Genomic DNA, 16738 nt, shown 5'->3' with positions numbered 1-16738 from the left:
TTTGTGTGAAATCATTGATAATTATTGTATTGACCATCATTGTATACACCACAAAGCACTAACAAAATAAAAGATCTGCATGGGTGGGATGTTTTCCAAGAAATAGAAAGTGAACATTGTAGGGTATTTCAGTTCATGATAAAACAAGAAAATTATTTTAAACTTGAAATTGGGTTTTCTGAGATAAAATCTGGGGGTATTTTTGCTCCCTTACTTATATTATGAACTCTTGATTACACTCTCTGAGATTTGAATTTAAGGATGAGTTAATTAAGCATATGCATACCATTTAGAAAACAACTGAGAAGCAAGGTAAACTTGGACCCTTAAATGTTGAATACCCATCACTTTATGATAGGAACTTTTGTTAGTTGTGTATTGTATATGTACCCTAGGAGATTTTTTGTTAGTGATCTGATATACTGAATCTGAGAGCATTAATTTAAAGTTGTGTTTGCAATTTTTAACCCGGAAATTTTTTACTTCTGATCATGAGATTGTATTGTTTTGTGTGCCATTTAAAAAATAAGTCTATTGTAACTGTAGTAGTCACTCACATTTTTAGAGGGTGAGTCTGAGATTTTAGGGGGGAGTCCCCTAACAGCTCTAGAATAAACACTGGATATAGCTAAAGAGGAGCACAATCAGTGAAAGATGTCATTATCAACTTAATTTGGTTTGCATGCAAGTGAAATGTATGAAAAGCTAGGCAGCTGATCACGCATAAGTCAGACTGCATGCATTATATTAATTGTATATAAAATAATAGCATTTTATCAATACATACATGTTATCAAGAGTACATAATAATATTATTATGTACTCTTGATGTTATTGTAAGCATGTTGCATGTTCATGTAATTACCTCCATGGTTCAACCTGTTATCTCATATACATGTTTGGATGTTTAATTGTGCTGCTAGATGTACCTTAATAGGAGTTTTGTTATAAATATCACATGTGGTCAAGTAGTAGCTATGCTGCTTATACTAGGGTTACGAACAATTGTAACCAGCCATGGGTAATTGTAATTTTTGCATATGGATATCAACAACTTCTGCATAATATTAAAAAACAGCAACACCCTCACACTTAAAAAACAAACAAAAAAAAACTTTTGATGATAAACTGTAAAATCACTGTTATATACTGTGATTCTAAAGAGTAGATATACTAACTTAATTTACTCTAATAGAGCAATCATGTGTGCCTGATATATATATATATATACACCACGTAATTATGAATCTCATTTAATTAAAGCTCTTATAAAAACCAGACTTGAGTAGTTTGAATAATGTTATATAGCTAAGACTTAAAAACTGACAGTATTTTAGTACCCACTGGTGATGTAATTCTGTAATGTGCAATTTGAATAGTTTTGTAAAATCTGATCACATAATCACGTTGCTATAAACCTAAGCTAGCTACATAGTGTGTTATTGCACATATAATGTATTACTACTATACATCTACAGTTTGCTAACTTGGAGAAAAATACAGTCATTTTTGAGATACCGACATGTGGGAGTGATTCTGTGAAGGACAACTTTGGAAATAAACTGAGGATATCCCCAACCAGTTGTAGCTCTGTCATCATTAGTGACTTGACTAGCCACTTCAGTAGTAGTATTATCATTATACGCCAATGTCAGTGAACGGTGCTCACAGTCACTGATCTGGTTCAATAGTTTTAATTCAATTTTTCCCCTAAGTGGCCAAGTCAGCATATCATCATGTGGACCTTTCATGAGGTAGAGATAAACAGACATGTGGGTACCTTTACTATCACCATCGCCATCAGGATCAACACTCAAGCACATCTTGTAACCTTTCCCATGAGTATAGAAGCTGTTGCTATACAATTCAGTGGCATCTTTTAACCCATGTATCTTAATAATTACAGGACATACTTGATCATGAGTGTTGCATGATGCAGTTGTAGCAAGTAGCTCAACTGACCATTTTGCATTAGAAATTACTGTGTTGCTAATAGCTGTTGATTGAGTGATGACGCTAGGTTGTAGCTGGGTGGAACCTTGTATCATTTCCATTCGAACAGGCTTTCGTGGCAGATATGGTTGGTTTTGTAAATTTTGCTTGTGGTCAATTTGTAGCTGGTGGACTACAATACCAATGTGCTCTATTACACTTGTTAACTGATCTTTCGTTTTATTCAATTCAAGTTTAGTCATGGACAAATGATCTTTCATATTTTCCTCCTCATGCTTGTCCACCTCCTTGCGCATCATCCTCTCCTTACATCCAACATTGTGATATTCACACTGCACCATCTCAAGAGGACACTCCTTCTTGTGTGCTTCCATGTCTTCACGGGGGACACTTCCTGCCCCACAATTGTTGGGACAGGGAACCGGAAACTCAGGGCACACTGCTCTGTGCTCACAACTTTCAATTAAGTAATGTTCTCCTATAATGAGACAGTACTGACAATAGACTTGCCGACGTGGACACTCATTCTCAACATGTTTGGTCAGATATTGTCGTTGTAGCCTTTTCTGGCACATGTTTGAACACTGGACAATCTCAAGAGGACACTCCCTCCGGTGTGCTTCCATATCTTCACGAGGGATATTTTGTATACACTTGTTGGGACAGGGTAAGGGGAGCTTGGGGCACTGCTGCTTGTGTTTTCCCTCAATAAACTGATGTTCTCTTAAAATGTGACAATACTTACAGTTAACTTTACGTCGTGGACACTCAGCTTCAACATGATTGATCAGATATCGTCGTTGTAATATTTCTCCACACTGATTGAAGCACTTTACATTCTCATACAGACAGCCGTCAATGTTCTCAAGGTGATATTTGATGTCATTCAGCACACCCTGCCACTCACAACCACTTTCTTTGTTGGAACACATCACATGGAGGCTTTTAAGTTCTCGATCAAGTTGTTTGTTGATGTATGCCATGAATTCTTCTGCACGACAAACTGGGCAAACCACACTTACTCTCTTAGAATTGTCCAGACAAGAGTTACACAAAACATGCCCACAACACGTGGTAAGGTAAGGATCCCGGCTGGGAAGATGACAAATGTTGCAAATAACACGATCTGGTGGAGTATCAATGAATTGGTAATCATATCCACCGAGACAGGGCTGGGCTCCTCGAAGCGAGGGTATGGCTCGGGGTATGGCCGTTCTGCGCATGGAAGTGCTTATGCTTCGGTGCGCAAATATTAAAACAGATATATCAGTATTAGAAACACAACATTTCACTTACGAAATAGAGGATATGATATACCGGTACTCTTGTACTTGAGTTGTGATTTGAGCGCTAGTACGTTTAGCGCGTAATAAACTAATGGCGTAATCGATTGTGGTATACAATGGCCGAACAACTGCTACCTTTGGAAAAGAAAGTAGTTACTGTAGTTAATTCTGTGACTTCTAACAAGGAGGAACTTCCCGCATTGGTGAGATCTGTAGCGCGATCCATATCTTATATTAGTGCTTTGAACCCTGTAGCATTGTAACCACGTGAGAGACATTCATTTCCTCGAGTACACACTACCTATTGGTGATGATGATGTGGATAACGAGTGGGTGGAGTCACTGCAAATAATCAATGATGATCTACACTGGCTGCTTAGCCAATCTCACTGGCTTTTCTGGTCGCAAGTAATAAATGCTGAGCTCATCTTTTTTTGACCTGATCTTGAGCATGATACTGTTTAGGTTGTTTTTGATGTTTCACTGCAGAAGTTTTTAGATTCTTACCTTCATCTTGCTCCAAGGTACCAAGCCACATTTCAGCAGTGTGTTATTGTGTAATTGTTTAGGCCACATGATTATAACAAGCTGAAATGTCAAGATAGTTGCAGACATTTAATGGACGAAGTTAATCGACGAGTTTTTATGGTGTTCTTGAGAATGTCCACACATAAGGAAAATAAAGTATGCAATTTCTGTTCTGTGTGCACATGTACTAATGAAATACACAAATTATAAATGTGTGTGTGTGTGTGTGTGTGTGTGTGTGTGTGTGTGTGTGTGTGTGTGTGTGTGTGTGTGTGTGTGTGTGTGTGTGTGTGTGTGTGTGTGTGTGTGTGTGTGTGTGTGTGTGTGTGTGTGTGTGTGTGTGTGTGTGTGTGTGTGTGTGTGTGTGTGTGTGTGTATTGAAATAACAGTTAGCATATCCTAAAGTTCGCTCTGTCTCTCTCTCGAAACAATTTTACACTCATGCATTTTGAATTGTATTTGTACATAACTCATAGGAGCACTTCATCGCACCTGCTGTGTTTGGTGACATTCTCTATCAACATTTCTTGTTTGATATTCCAAAAATCTTTGATCTGTGTTCAATTTATGGACAAGACAACTCAGCACTTTTGGGAAAGATGATCTCAAATGTATTTTCCACTCAGCCTCGATACTTACAGGACCTATCGGCTACTATTGATAGTATCTATGAGGTACAAAGTGTTTGCAATGGTAATCTGTTGAGAAATGACTATGTAGGTACAGATATAGTACAAGATTAAAAGTGTATGGTTTATGTGTTTCGAAGTTTTTTTTTGGTACGTACAAAATAAAAAAATCTATATTTTTTATCTTTAATCGTGAGAGCCCTGGTACCTATGTTGATTTGCCAATCCATAGTGAACATTTTAAACCAAATCCCAATGCTGTAGACACATGCAAACAGAAGGCATGGCTGCAAATTAGGCACCTGTAGTTTGTTTTTAGTGATCCATTCCTTGAGATAATGTTAAGAAAATAAATAAAATTTGGAAGTTGTGCAAACTAGGTGGGTTTTTACTGAGACAGTCACAGATGTGTAAAGCAGCTGCAGGCTTTAGAAGTTTGGGTAGTGTATACTGCATAATGACAACCTTGCTTTGTACGATAAGCTGTAATAGACATGCTTTTGTGAATAACGTGCAGTGGAGCCTGTAGAATTATAATGGTCACCTTTGAACCAGAAATTTTTGGCCTTTATTCACAGATGGTCATACCTGTCAAATCCATGTGAAGTAATTTATATGTATTGTGCATGTGCATATGCACACAGTCACAGTACATTAATTTCAAAGTGTAAACAATTAATTCCGTTTTCCCACAGTTACTTGATCGACTAATGGCAAAAGTAACTGGCAAGGATAATGTCACCTCACAACCTCTATCCTCCAACCAGTATGTGTTACATTACAATGTTGTATGTGTGACTTTATGGTTTATTTGTCATTAGGTTATCACCGAAGGAGGTCACAGATTGGATACAGTTTGTGATGGACATCTTCCATACAATTAATGTCTTTCTACTGGTCCATCCTTCATCATGTCGTGTGTTGCAGAGTAAACAGTTTGCACAACGATTAGCCGGCTACTATGATGCTGTGATCCCTGTACTACAGGATAAGTGGCGACTACTGAAGAATGTTATTCCTCATGACAAGTGAGTCGTCTAATGGAAATATTTGAATAAATTTTTATCAAGGTGTATATCTACTGTAAGCTAACTATGTACATACTGTAAGCAATATACATACATCATGGTTATTGTAATCTACTGTAGGTGGGTGGTGTTGAAGCTGTATCTTCGTGCTACTAAAAGAAATTTGGTTACTATTATTCATCAACTTTTAACACATTGCTATGTTGATGTTCAAGTGACTACTGAAGAAACTTCCGAGAGTGCTTTACGGTATGGTCTATGTAGTGTATGAGCTGAGCCCTCAAAAAACATTTAATAACTCGTGGGTAATACACAAGTTCTTGCTGGAGCCGCTAAAATATTTTGAATTTTTTTTCATTCACACTCAAAAGTTTTCACCTTATTTGGGGAAGCCATAAAGATGCATTGTCTTTTACAAATGTTTTTTTCACACTCTAGTGATGATTTCTGATGGCTATTGTGACTGGAATCCAGCAAAACACGTGATGCACGTGACAAAAAATTTGTCACGGGTATCTAACCAGTTTAGATACCTCTACCTGCGGGTATCTATTGGATTTTAAATACCTCATTAACAACCAAACTTCAAAGCATACTATGCATACCATAGTCTAAATATGGTAGTTGCTATAGCACTTCAAAAATACCATTTGAAAAGTGTTAATAATGAAATCTAATCAATTCTTCAATTTTCATGAATATATTACTTTCAGCTTTTTTTCCTAGACCCTCATAACAATTTGATTGTGTACAGTAAGGGACCTTTGCAAAAAAATTATGAATCTTCCGACAATGCTACATTTTAAGACTTCATTTTTCATACAATGAAAAGTGATTGTGGGTCCTAACATTTTACATCATAGTATATTACATACTCTCCCTTTAGTTTATATACTATATCCCGTATTGATTGTTACATGTAGTTCTGATGAGTCAGACAGTAAATCATGGGAGGATTTTCTGTCAGTTGTCACTGTACTAGTGACAGAGAAAAGGTACAGGCAGTATGCATTGATGTACATAACTGTATTATGTATTGTTTTTGTGTAGTTTCCTCAAAGAATTCGAAAAGCATTTTAGTTTTGAACAAATGATATCTTCTATGAAGGAACAGCATGGTTCAGTGTATGTATTTACTGGGTAATGTAGAAAGTGAATTATAGTTCTTTTCTATAGTGACGAAACAAATTTTACTTACATAATTGAAGCTGTACAAATAAAGAAGCCTTCTTCAGTTGTTGAGCCTTCTAATTCTACTGTACATGTTCCTCGTGAATCACCATCTTTAGCAGCTTGTGCTGTCGTGAATAATACTTGTAGTGAAGCAGTACAGTCAGTAAAGGAATTGTTCCCTCATCTAGAAATCTCTTTTATCGAGGTACAGTTTTTAGCAGCTATAATAATGTGTAAGTTAAGAGTGTATTTGATTGACAGACATTAATAGCCAGCCACGGTGGTGACCCATCAGCTGTTATTGATGCCATTTTAGAAGGGAGAGTTGGGAATGATCTGGATAAAAATTCTGCCAAGCAAAATGATGATGTGAAGAAGAAGAGTCTCCCTACGTCTGATACAGAGCTGGAGTCACTATTGACAACACGTAGTAACATATATGATCATGATGAGTTTGATGTGTTCCATCATGGAAATGTTGACCTGAGCAGAGTACATATCGGGAAGAAGTAAGTATTATATACATATGTGTGTGTCATTTATGACTGAACATATAGCCAAGTGTACAGTGTATGTTGTGTTAGAGTAACTGTCACCATATAGTTATGCAGTGTCCAGGTTTGTGTGAGTGATTTCTTATGGCGTAATTGACATACACATCCTAGCTATTTCATGGCCACTTCTTTGCTTCCTTCATTCATTGTAGTAAGAATGTTTGTGTACCAGTAACCAAGGGAATTAAATTTAGTTAGTAATCAGCCAAACAAGCTTACCGCAGCTCTTCAACCCCAGATTTGTACTATTATATAGCAATTTACTGTGGACTTTTGTTTAGACTTCTCAACTAGCTACCACATGGTGGCGTAGCATGTGACCGCTGCAAAACAGCTCACAAGGTCATTAATCTTGAGTATGTTTATTATGAGTGATGAATAGCATAAGCTGCTGCAGAGGTCTATTAGGTTCCAGACCCACATGCAGGGTCTTTAACAATCAGACCAATTATATAGGCCTGTGTCACTGTGTACATACACTGGTATGTAATGTTCAATGCAAAGAGTTTGTGGAGAATAATAACAACAAGAATACAAGACCCAACATTTGGCGAAAATTGAATTATAGCCTGGGCTTGTATTTGAGACCCGACGTTTATTTTCTCTGAGACCCTGAAACCACCCAGCCTATACAGTATAATATCACTGATTTTTATACAAGGATATATAATAAATTTAAAATGTGTTCTCAAAAACCATTTCAAAGTAAGGCATGCCTACCTATTCCCCTAGCATACTGAAAATTCAATGGAATTTAACAACTTAATCTTAAGAGTTGGTAGATACTTCCTCCACCCCCATACTACTCACCATATACGTACTTACAGTAGTATACTGTACATTGTACCAGGCTTGGGGTCAAATACATGAGTTTTTATTTAGCTGTATTTAAATACTATTTTTGAGTATTTGTGTTTTGAAACAAGTATTTGTACTTGTGTAAAAACGTAAAACACTTTCTGCAAATACTTCAAATACTTTGCTTCTGAAAGGTCTGAATGAATAGAGGAAGAATCTGAACCTCCAGCCAAGAAAATAAAACCTTTTTCAATGATTTAATAAATGAGTCTGACTCTGCAACTGCAGATACTTCCAAGGATTAAACACAATTGTTGAAGAGTACTTACTTTCACCCTGCATACCACAAGAAGAAGACCCACTTGTGTTTTGGAAAGTAAATCAAACAAAATTTCCACCTTTAGCCAAAATGGCTTGTACATTTCTCTCGTATACCTGCATCCTCAGCACCCATAGAAAGACTGTTTAGCATAGCAGGTAAATTCTTTCGCCCTGATCTATCCCATTTAACTGACAAACGATTTGAGGAATATATGTTTATAAGATATGTATTTAATAAGTTAAGTAGCTAGCTAGTTACTAAGCTATTATGAGTGGTCAGTTGCTTTTACCATACTGTACATTTGAAATTTTATTAGAATAATATTAAAACAGGTGTGTACTATTGGGTGGTTGTATTTGTAACATGTAGTTCAGATCAAAGTACAGAAGTATTTTAAGAGTATTTAAATGCTTTTAAAAGTATTTGTATTTGAAATACATCCTGGGTATAAGTATTTGTATTTTGTATTTCATACTTTCGGAGTATTTGTATTTTAATACTTTTCAAAGTATTTGACCCCAAGCCTACACTGTACCGTGGATTAGCTTCAACTTGTATTAACATACATGTTGAATAATAATTCATGTGCTAGTACTATTAGTGTGTTATCCTATGTTTAGGACATTGTCAATTGAATTTGCTCTGAGCACACATTAGTCTCAGTCATTATTTTGTTTGCCAATATCCTCACATTACTTCAATGCAGTATACAGTGTAGAGCTAGAAGTCCCAACTATGAATAAAGTAGTTCTGCAATGCACTGTTTCCTTATTTGAATAAAAACTAGTGAATAATTTTCTACTTGCTGTATGTATCGTTGTTGTAATGTTCTTCATGTCTCTCTTCAATGGACTGTCTTAAAATACATACATTGTTTCTGCTTAAGGTTTGATGATGGAAATGCTTTTTTGGATGACAAGTCGCACATAGAAGATCTTAAAACAAGATTAATAGTGGAGGACTTTGATCAGTATGAGGTATACATTTGTAGGTGAGCAACTGAATCATAATATTTGGTTAATTTAGGATGAATATGATGACACGTATGATACACATAACGTGGGAGCAGCAGATGCTGACTCAGCAGATGAAATGGTTTCTGTGAAAAGGTAGGCCATAAAGAAATAGTCAACTACTCTAATAGAAGAATTGCTGCAGTTTAGAATTGCTTGTGAGAGTTTGTGAATGTCAGGGTATTTCCCTGTATAGTGTAGAGGTAGTGGTCATATAACATCAGCTTTGGATGGACTATATTTATGGGATGGCACAAAGAGCAAACATATATGTGACTGTCTCTGGGAAAACCGGTCTTATCGCCCATTTAAAAGTATCGAGAAACGTCGGTTTTAAATATTCTGTGTGTTGTAGCTGGCCAATGGTGGTAGCTACGCATACCAAATTTTCACACGTTTCACAACAATTTCTTACCTTCCTGATCATCCACTGAAGAAGTAGTCAGCAGCTAAGTTTCCCGCCATTTTAGATAGTTTTTAAACCGAGGTTGTCTGTATCAGGCGAGCTCCAGAAGGGTGGGAGGCGGGGGCCCTGGAAGGCGGGCAAGATGGTGTTCAAAAATTGAAAAGAGACGTGCTGGGATGAATTAGGCCAAGTTATAGGCCATTCAGGGCTCAGAACTGGCTAAAATGAAAGGAAATTTACAGCACAGGTCATTGTCCAACACCACAGAGCTGTACAGCCACACACAGCCATCTCCTGGTTGGCCAGGGCTCCATCAAGACCCCAGACCACTCGTACGGCTCGCCACTGTGCTCTAGAAAAGCAGCCAGCAAAAGCAGACCACTTTACTCTGGTGGACTGTGGCAGTGAAACTTGATAGTGCATTCATTAAGCTTTGTGTTTGTGCGAAAAAATCAAACTTCCTGTCTTGGGCGATAAGAACGGTTTTCGTAGATCCAGTCACATATAACAAGTACACAAAAATGGAGTTTTCAACTAGAGTAGGGACCATAGCACATCGATAAAATGCACTGAAACAAGCTGGAGTAGTGCACAATATTAAATCACAGTAAAACAATAAAAAGTGTTAATATCCCTACTATGCTCAATATACCATAACAGAAATGCACAGTAGGGATATAACACTTCTTATTGTTTTACTGTGATTTAATATCATGGACTACTCCAACTTGTTCAGTACTTTTTATCGATGTGCTATGGTCCCTGAAAAAATTCCAAAGTGCAGGGATTTTTCTAGGGGGGGGGGGGCAAAGGGGAATTCCCCCCCCCCCCCCCCCCCCCTGAAAATGATCCTGCCCCCCCTGAACTCTGTCTCAACCAGCCCAATGATGAAACAATGTTAAATTGATTTGAAATCATAAAATTTAGTCGATGGCTAGCTAGCTACAATAAAACAAATTTAGCCTAATTTAAGTTCTGCCCCCCCTCAATTTCTAAAAAACTCGGATTGCCCCCCCCTGAATTTATTTTCTAGAAAAATCCCTGAAAGTGTACTTGTTTGTTAACTTTTTTTGCAAATAATGATTATGACTGGTGAACCCATGCATACCGCATCTGAAAATGGCGCTGCGCACCCCAGCTATATCAATTATTGTCTAAAAAGTGAAGTATCCATTACGCTTCGTTGTTGGCTATGCTCAACCCGTTACACAGCAGTACAAATCAAGAACTGTTCGAAAAGCACCTCTGCAATCAAAATAGCCACTATGAAAAATACGGACAATTTCCGTTACGAAGTGAAGCCATCACGTGCTACCACCAAATTGACACTTTTCACTATCAGTAAAGGGACACAAAGGAGGACATTGGTAAGTCCATGAAGAATGCATTGTACGTACTGTGGTATGCCAAAAGGCACCTCTCAGGCTGAAGCGACGTTGAACAGTGAAAAAATCAAGCCCATAGCCTGAGCCGTTATCGAGTTATGCTTGTCTGAAGGCATCAGTCAGTCCTGTCAGTCACTAGAAAATTCCATTAAATACTTTTGTTTTAAATTCTGTAGCAACTTGTTGAAAGCGTTTTGGGTCGATCTGAAAGCTTGTTTGGGCTTAGTTTTACCTAACAAATACTACCTCATTGTCGTCAGGGAAAATTAAGGCTGGTTTTTGGGTGATATTATTTTGTGGGCCACGCCTACTCCTTTGTGGTCCCTACTATATGGTATGATATTAATTCCTCTTCATGGTATACGTAAATTGTGAGGTGTACATAGTGAAGTCGTCTCTGCTAAACTTGTTCACTAATTTTATTACCTTAATCCAAGGATGTAGACTGGTTAAAACTGGGTCAAATTTTGTCCACTGTACAGATTGCCCTGGATTGGATCATGTGTGATATGAATTAATTAGTTTGATAATGTGGAAATGTATTAATGTGTCCTGCTGCAGCCCAGATTCTTTTGTGAGCCATGTCTTCTTCTCATGAATACTGTCTGTATAGGCATGCATGCTGTCATGCCCACTGATCAGTAGTATTTCAGTCTGTGGGTATGCTTGAATTCATGTCCACAGGCTTACGTGGAGCCACACCTGGTCCTCTTAAAGTCCACATCCATGATTTGTGGAAAGAGATTTTAATTTGACACATCAATCATAGAAGATAGTGCATATAGTAACAAGACACTGCAACATTAATCTAGTGATCGCTTACATGCATTGTTGTTTTTTCCAAAATGTATGCAATTGTCAGGAGGTTTTTATTAACAAATATAATAACTAGTATTTTAAAAGATGTTGGTGGGAAAGTCCCTACTTTGGTGTCGAACAAAATAGTTTGTTATAGCTAATGTGTGACACTATGTTGTAATACTATTATTCATCTCTTGTTTCACTACTTTTTATTGCATAGATTACATTTTTAGTTTTTAAAATACTAGTTTGTTTAGTTTTTTTGTTGTAGCACATCTACAGTATATAGCTACGGTGTAACTTGTGACTGTTCTATTAGAATATAATACATGACTGTTGTATTAGAGTGACTGTTGTATTAGAGTATCTCGAGTCAGCCAAAGGGTGTGAAGCTAGCTAGACCAATAAGGGGTAAGGTCATCTTGTTTACTGTTAAGTAATTGCTAGATTATTAAGAGATCTGGTCTCTGTACTCTATCACTATTAGTCCACCCAGATCTTTATTTAATGGGTATGGTCACAAACCTATCACGAACAGATCCAAATTGCAAAGCTGGAGATATCTAACTAGTATACTTCTTATAGTATTGCAGGACTGAAGTGCTTCTGAAATAATTCTGTGGGGTCTAAATAGGCTGCTGAAAGAACGTGTTGATGCGGAAAATGTATTTAATGTTGTATTGTATATAATATGGACTAGTACTATTCCGTAAAGGTGATTTTTGTCATGTAAGATGTCTTTAGGTTGATTTAAAAAAATAAAATTTTGAGTGGCGCGCAAAATTTTTGGGGCGATCCCTACTTAAATGGTACTGCCGTACCGTTGATAATGTATATAACAGCTTGAAGTTCAAAATTCTTTCTTTCAATCTACTGTGTGTACATACATTTATTGTAATTGCTAGCCTTGCATGTTAGTGTGTGCAGAATACAGTTTCTTAAAGCAACTTTAGTCTAAAGTAACTAGATGTAAAGCTACATGTACTATACTAATACAAACTAAGCTGATCATGAATAACTTCTGTGTACTTTTAGTGAATGTATAGCTCCATCTGCTCCACCATAAGATCTTCATCATTGAAGTGCTGATCTCTGCACATTCTCACTTCAATGCTCCCATATTCAGGTTTAGGAAGTTGACGATAAAACCACGGCATACTGGGTTGATAGCAGCAACTATTTTCAGGAAGGCAACCAGCTCCGTCCCACAATGGGTCTTCAGTGTACACTCTGGCTCCATTAAGCACTGTTCCAGTACTACCAGACTCACAGTAGTAATCGTTATGAACAAATGAAGGAGGTTCTGGTCCAGGATATTTAGCACATGGACAGTTGAATGCTGGAAAATCACCATCATCACTGAGTCCTATCGCATACGTCCATAGATGCTTACGTGGGCTACCAAGAGTAACTGATATACCATCAACATATACTCTATCTAAAGACCTCGACATGGTTTCAGGTTGATAATTGCCAGTAAACCTTCCGTGAGCTCTTGCTGAAGGATAAAACCCATCCGAAGTTCCTTTCTGATATCTTTCCACACACTTCATTGTAACTTGTAGAGAGTGTATCAAAGATAGTAGGGTAACAACCGGCAGCATCATTGTTTGGTTTACAAGAATGGTGTTGAGAACTTTTCACCCATCCACTAGGACATTGGTCTCCTCTTCCAGTGTCAATATCAGCAATCCTCATCCAACCTCCTTTGGTACCACCACACTCTAGTTCCATATCACAGTAGACAAAGAAGAAATGACCAGTTTTGATGACATAGTAGCCAGACCTTCCATGACTTTCAGGGTTCTTGTAGTATATATCAGCACAGGATGATCCAGGATGTTCCACATCAAATCCATATCTTGAGCAGGTAATATCATCTTTAGCCATCACCAGTGAGTTAGCTAGCATGGCTAGTGCTACTGCCAAGGTAGACCATTTGTACATGACTTCAGCCTAGTAGTATCTTCGCACGCTATGCAGTCGATGGCTACCTACATAGGAACTTGATTCTTTTATACCTTTTTTTACGTTATATCATAAATTTATTGTACGAGTTCATGATAGAGTTCATGTACTTTAGTCTTTACTATGACCTTTGTGGTATAAAGCAAGTTACAATTTTCAGATCCAATAAGCATTTGTACTTTTGCATTATTGCCACAAGAGGCCAAGTACATACATGTTTATGCATGGCAAGCCATAGCTCCACTGCATTCAAAAGCAAACGACATCAACTTCTCATCATCAAAAGGTTTTGTCATATTTACCACATTACTGTTAGCTGTACACATATCAACAAAATTGAAGTCCCAGAGCCAGGTCTTGTGTGGAAGTCAGGCTTACATTTACAACAAACAAAGAAATTAACTGAAATTATACAGTTAGTACTGGTAAACTTTTATTGAATAAATGGTATCAAATGTAAGAGCATGTATACAGTACTGCTCAAATGCAATGTCATCTTGCGAGAGTGTGAGTGATTAAAAATTCACAAATTGAAGGGCTGTGGCACCTGTTTTGCATGCAAGTATTCATCCCATTTTTTTGGGATGGATACTTGTGAGCGAAATGGGAGCCATGCCCTTTAATTATCAAGTTTTTAATCCTTCGCACTCTCACGAGATGACGACGTTACATTTAAGCAGTACCATAGCTGTTCCTGATCCTACAGGTATGTTGCAATAAATATGTGAATGTCATTGTTCCAGTTGTCAAAATTTTCTTAAATTCAGAAGTTGATTGCAGCCTCTACAATTCTACAAAGAAGGAAGTTCCAGTTATTCACTATGCAGTATGAAAAATTGTACTGTCAAACTTCTCTGAAAGCAAATTTACAAGAATGCCCTCTCATAAGTGCCATCCATGCTCTTGAAAGAAAGGTAGCTTTGTTCACGTTCATGAAATATTTCTCATTAAACTAAAAACATAAAGAATTACTGGTAAGCCATTTCTCAAAGGCAGGAAACAGAGAGCAGCACAAAATAGAGTCGAATCTTTATGGGGCTGATGTCCTGTCAGGTGCTGTCCTTAGCCCTATTTTCATTGCAGTGTATCTGACAATACTAAAGTACAGTGTACTTAGGAGGGAGGATATTTGAGAATTAATAGGAGAATCCATAGAACTCTGCACACCTACCACCAATACATATGCTATTCTTGCTATGACCTGCTTATGTATATCTGTGCGTATACACTATTGTACTAGTATCTTATATACTCACTAACGAATACACACCAAGGGCTGAATAGACATCAAGGTCATTTAAGTGAATTTTATAGACTATTAGACTCCCTAGCAGGAATACATGATTCTAGTACTAATGATAACTCTCTTCGTTGTTGATACTTACATATTACCTCTGTATAATCTGGTATCGTTTGCTACACCACTGAAACTTTGCTCAGTAATGCTGCAACCCTCGTCCTTCCCATTCTTACTAATTTGGCAATACAATGTGGAGATTTTATATGCAACTACAAGTTGAAGGTCATGATATAAAGCAACGCGCACATTAATGCAAAGATCAGGAAGGTTATAGATCAACTTTATAGCCAAGGTGACTGTACATACTAGTATACGTAAATTACCCTGGTATACAACAGGACCTTACTCTGAGTTTTTTATTTGAACAAAGTAAGTGCTTTATGTGCATTCACACACATGTACTGGTATAGGGTACCGTATAGCCGGAAATTTTCGAGGGACAAAACTTTCGCAAATTTTGCAAGCAATGATAGCTTCGTGAAAATATGATTATGAAATGTTTCAGGTTTATACATATAGCTATTAGCTTTCCAAATCTGTTTTCTAGACTTTTGTAAATTAAAAAAAAAAAAGCGAAAATCGAATTTTACACTGTTTCGCGAAAGTTTCATCCCTTGAAAATTTCCCACTATACGGTACTTTAAATATTTTGACACAGTATCATACAGTACATAGTAGAGACCACAAAGGAGTAGGCGTGGCCCACAAAATAACATCACCCAAAAAACCAGCCTCAATTTTCCCTGATGACGATGAAGCAACATTGGTTAGGTAAAACTAAGCCCAAACAAGCTTTCAGATTGATCCAAAATGCTTTCAACAAGTTGCTACGGAATTTTAAAAATATAAATTTAATGGAATTTTCTAGTGACTGACTGACTGACTGACTGATGCCTTCAGACAAACGCTACTCGATAATGGCTCAGGCTATGGGCTTGATTTTTTCACTGTTTGATGTCGCTTCGGCCCAAGAGGTGTACCTTTTGGCATACCACAGTATGTACAGTGCTTTCTTCGTGGACTTACCTGTGTCCTCCTTTGTGTCCCATTCATCTTTGCTGACAGCGAAAAGTGTCAATTTGGCGGTAGCACGTGATGGCTTCCCTTTGTAACGGAAATCATCCGTATTTTTCATAGTGGCTATTTTGATTGCAGAGGTGCTTTTTGAACAGTTCTTGATCTGCTCTGTAACGGGTTGAACATAGCTGACAATGAAACATAATGGATACTTCACTAACTGGGGCGTGCGGCACCATATCTTTCTTTCGGTATGTGTGGATTGCATGCTTTTGAACAGTTCTTGATTCAAAATGCTGTGTAACGGGTTGAATATGGCTGACAACGAAGCATAACGGATACTTCACTTTTCAGACGATGACTGATATAGCTGGGGTGCGCGGCACCATTTCAGATGCGGTATGCTTGGGTTCACCAGTCATTATATAATTATTTACAAAAAAAGTTAACAAACAAGTACAAAATAAATGTGGTATTTTCAACTTAGGGACCATAGCACATCAAAAAGTACTGAAACAAGCTGGAGTAGTGCATGATATTAAATAGCAGTAAAACAATAAGAAGTGTTATATCCCTA

At 37.4% G+C, this 16738-nt stretch overlaps 3 protein-coding genes across 3 annotated transcripts in view; 2 read left to right on the top strand and 1 right to left on the bottom strand.

Annotated features, from left to right (window-relative positions):
• LOC136238643 (uncharacterized) overlaps positions 1-16738 on the top strand; it is a 277251-nt gene that overhangs the window by 26991 nt on the left and 233522 nt on the right. The gene's annotated exons all lie outside the window — the stretch shown is intronic.
• On the bottom strand, positions 1270-3343 carry LOC136238644 (TNF receptor-associated factor 4-like). The gene has a single exon (XM_066029212.1). The coding sequence runs from the start codon at positions 3174-3176 to the stop codon at positions 1473-1475; it is 1704 nt and encodes a 567-aa protein (XP_065885284.1). The 5' UTR covers positions 3177-3343; the 3' UTR covers positions 1270-1472.
• Positions 3290-16738, top strand: part of LOC136238642 (activating signal cointegrator 1 complex subunit 2-like) — a 26085-nt gene continuing 12636 nt past the window's right edge. Inside the window, exons 1-14 of the mRNA XM_066029209.1 lie at positions 3290-3442; positions 3495-3647; positions 3705-3763; positions 3809-3923; positions 4244-4441; positions 5092-5162; positions 5218-5424; positions 5545-5673; positions 6348-6419; positions 6475-6549; positions 6601-6802; positions 6859-7106; positions 9158-9248; positions 9298-9380. Of these exons, the coding sequence (XP_065885281.1) occupies positions 3356-3442; positions 3495-3647; positions 3705-3763; positions 3809-3923; positions 4244-4441; positions 5092-5162; positions 5218-5424; positions 5545-5673; positions 6348-6419; positions 6475-6549; positions 6601-6802; positions 6859-7106; positions 9158-9248; positions 9298-9380 (1790 nt within the window). The 5' untranslated portion in view covers positions 3290-3355. The remainder of the gene's footprint in view (positions 3443-3494; positions 3648-3704; positions 3764-3808; positions 3924-4243; positions 4442-5091; positions 5163-5217; positions 5425-5544; positions 5674-6347; positions 6420-6474; positions 6550-6600; positions 6803-6858; positions 7107-9157; positions 9249-9297; positions 9381-16738) is intronic.

The sequence above is a fragment of the Dysidea avara genome, chromosome 11 (genome assembly GCF_963678975.1).
Source record: "Dysidea avara chromosome 11, odDysAvar1.4, whole genome shotgun sequence".
Lineage (NCBI taxonomy): Eukaryota > Metazoa > Porifera > Demospongiae > Dictyoceratida > Dysideidae > Dysidea > Dysidea avara.
Note: the sequence above shows the minus strand (reverse complement) of the source record. Positions and strands in the feature narration are given on the sequence as shown.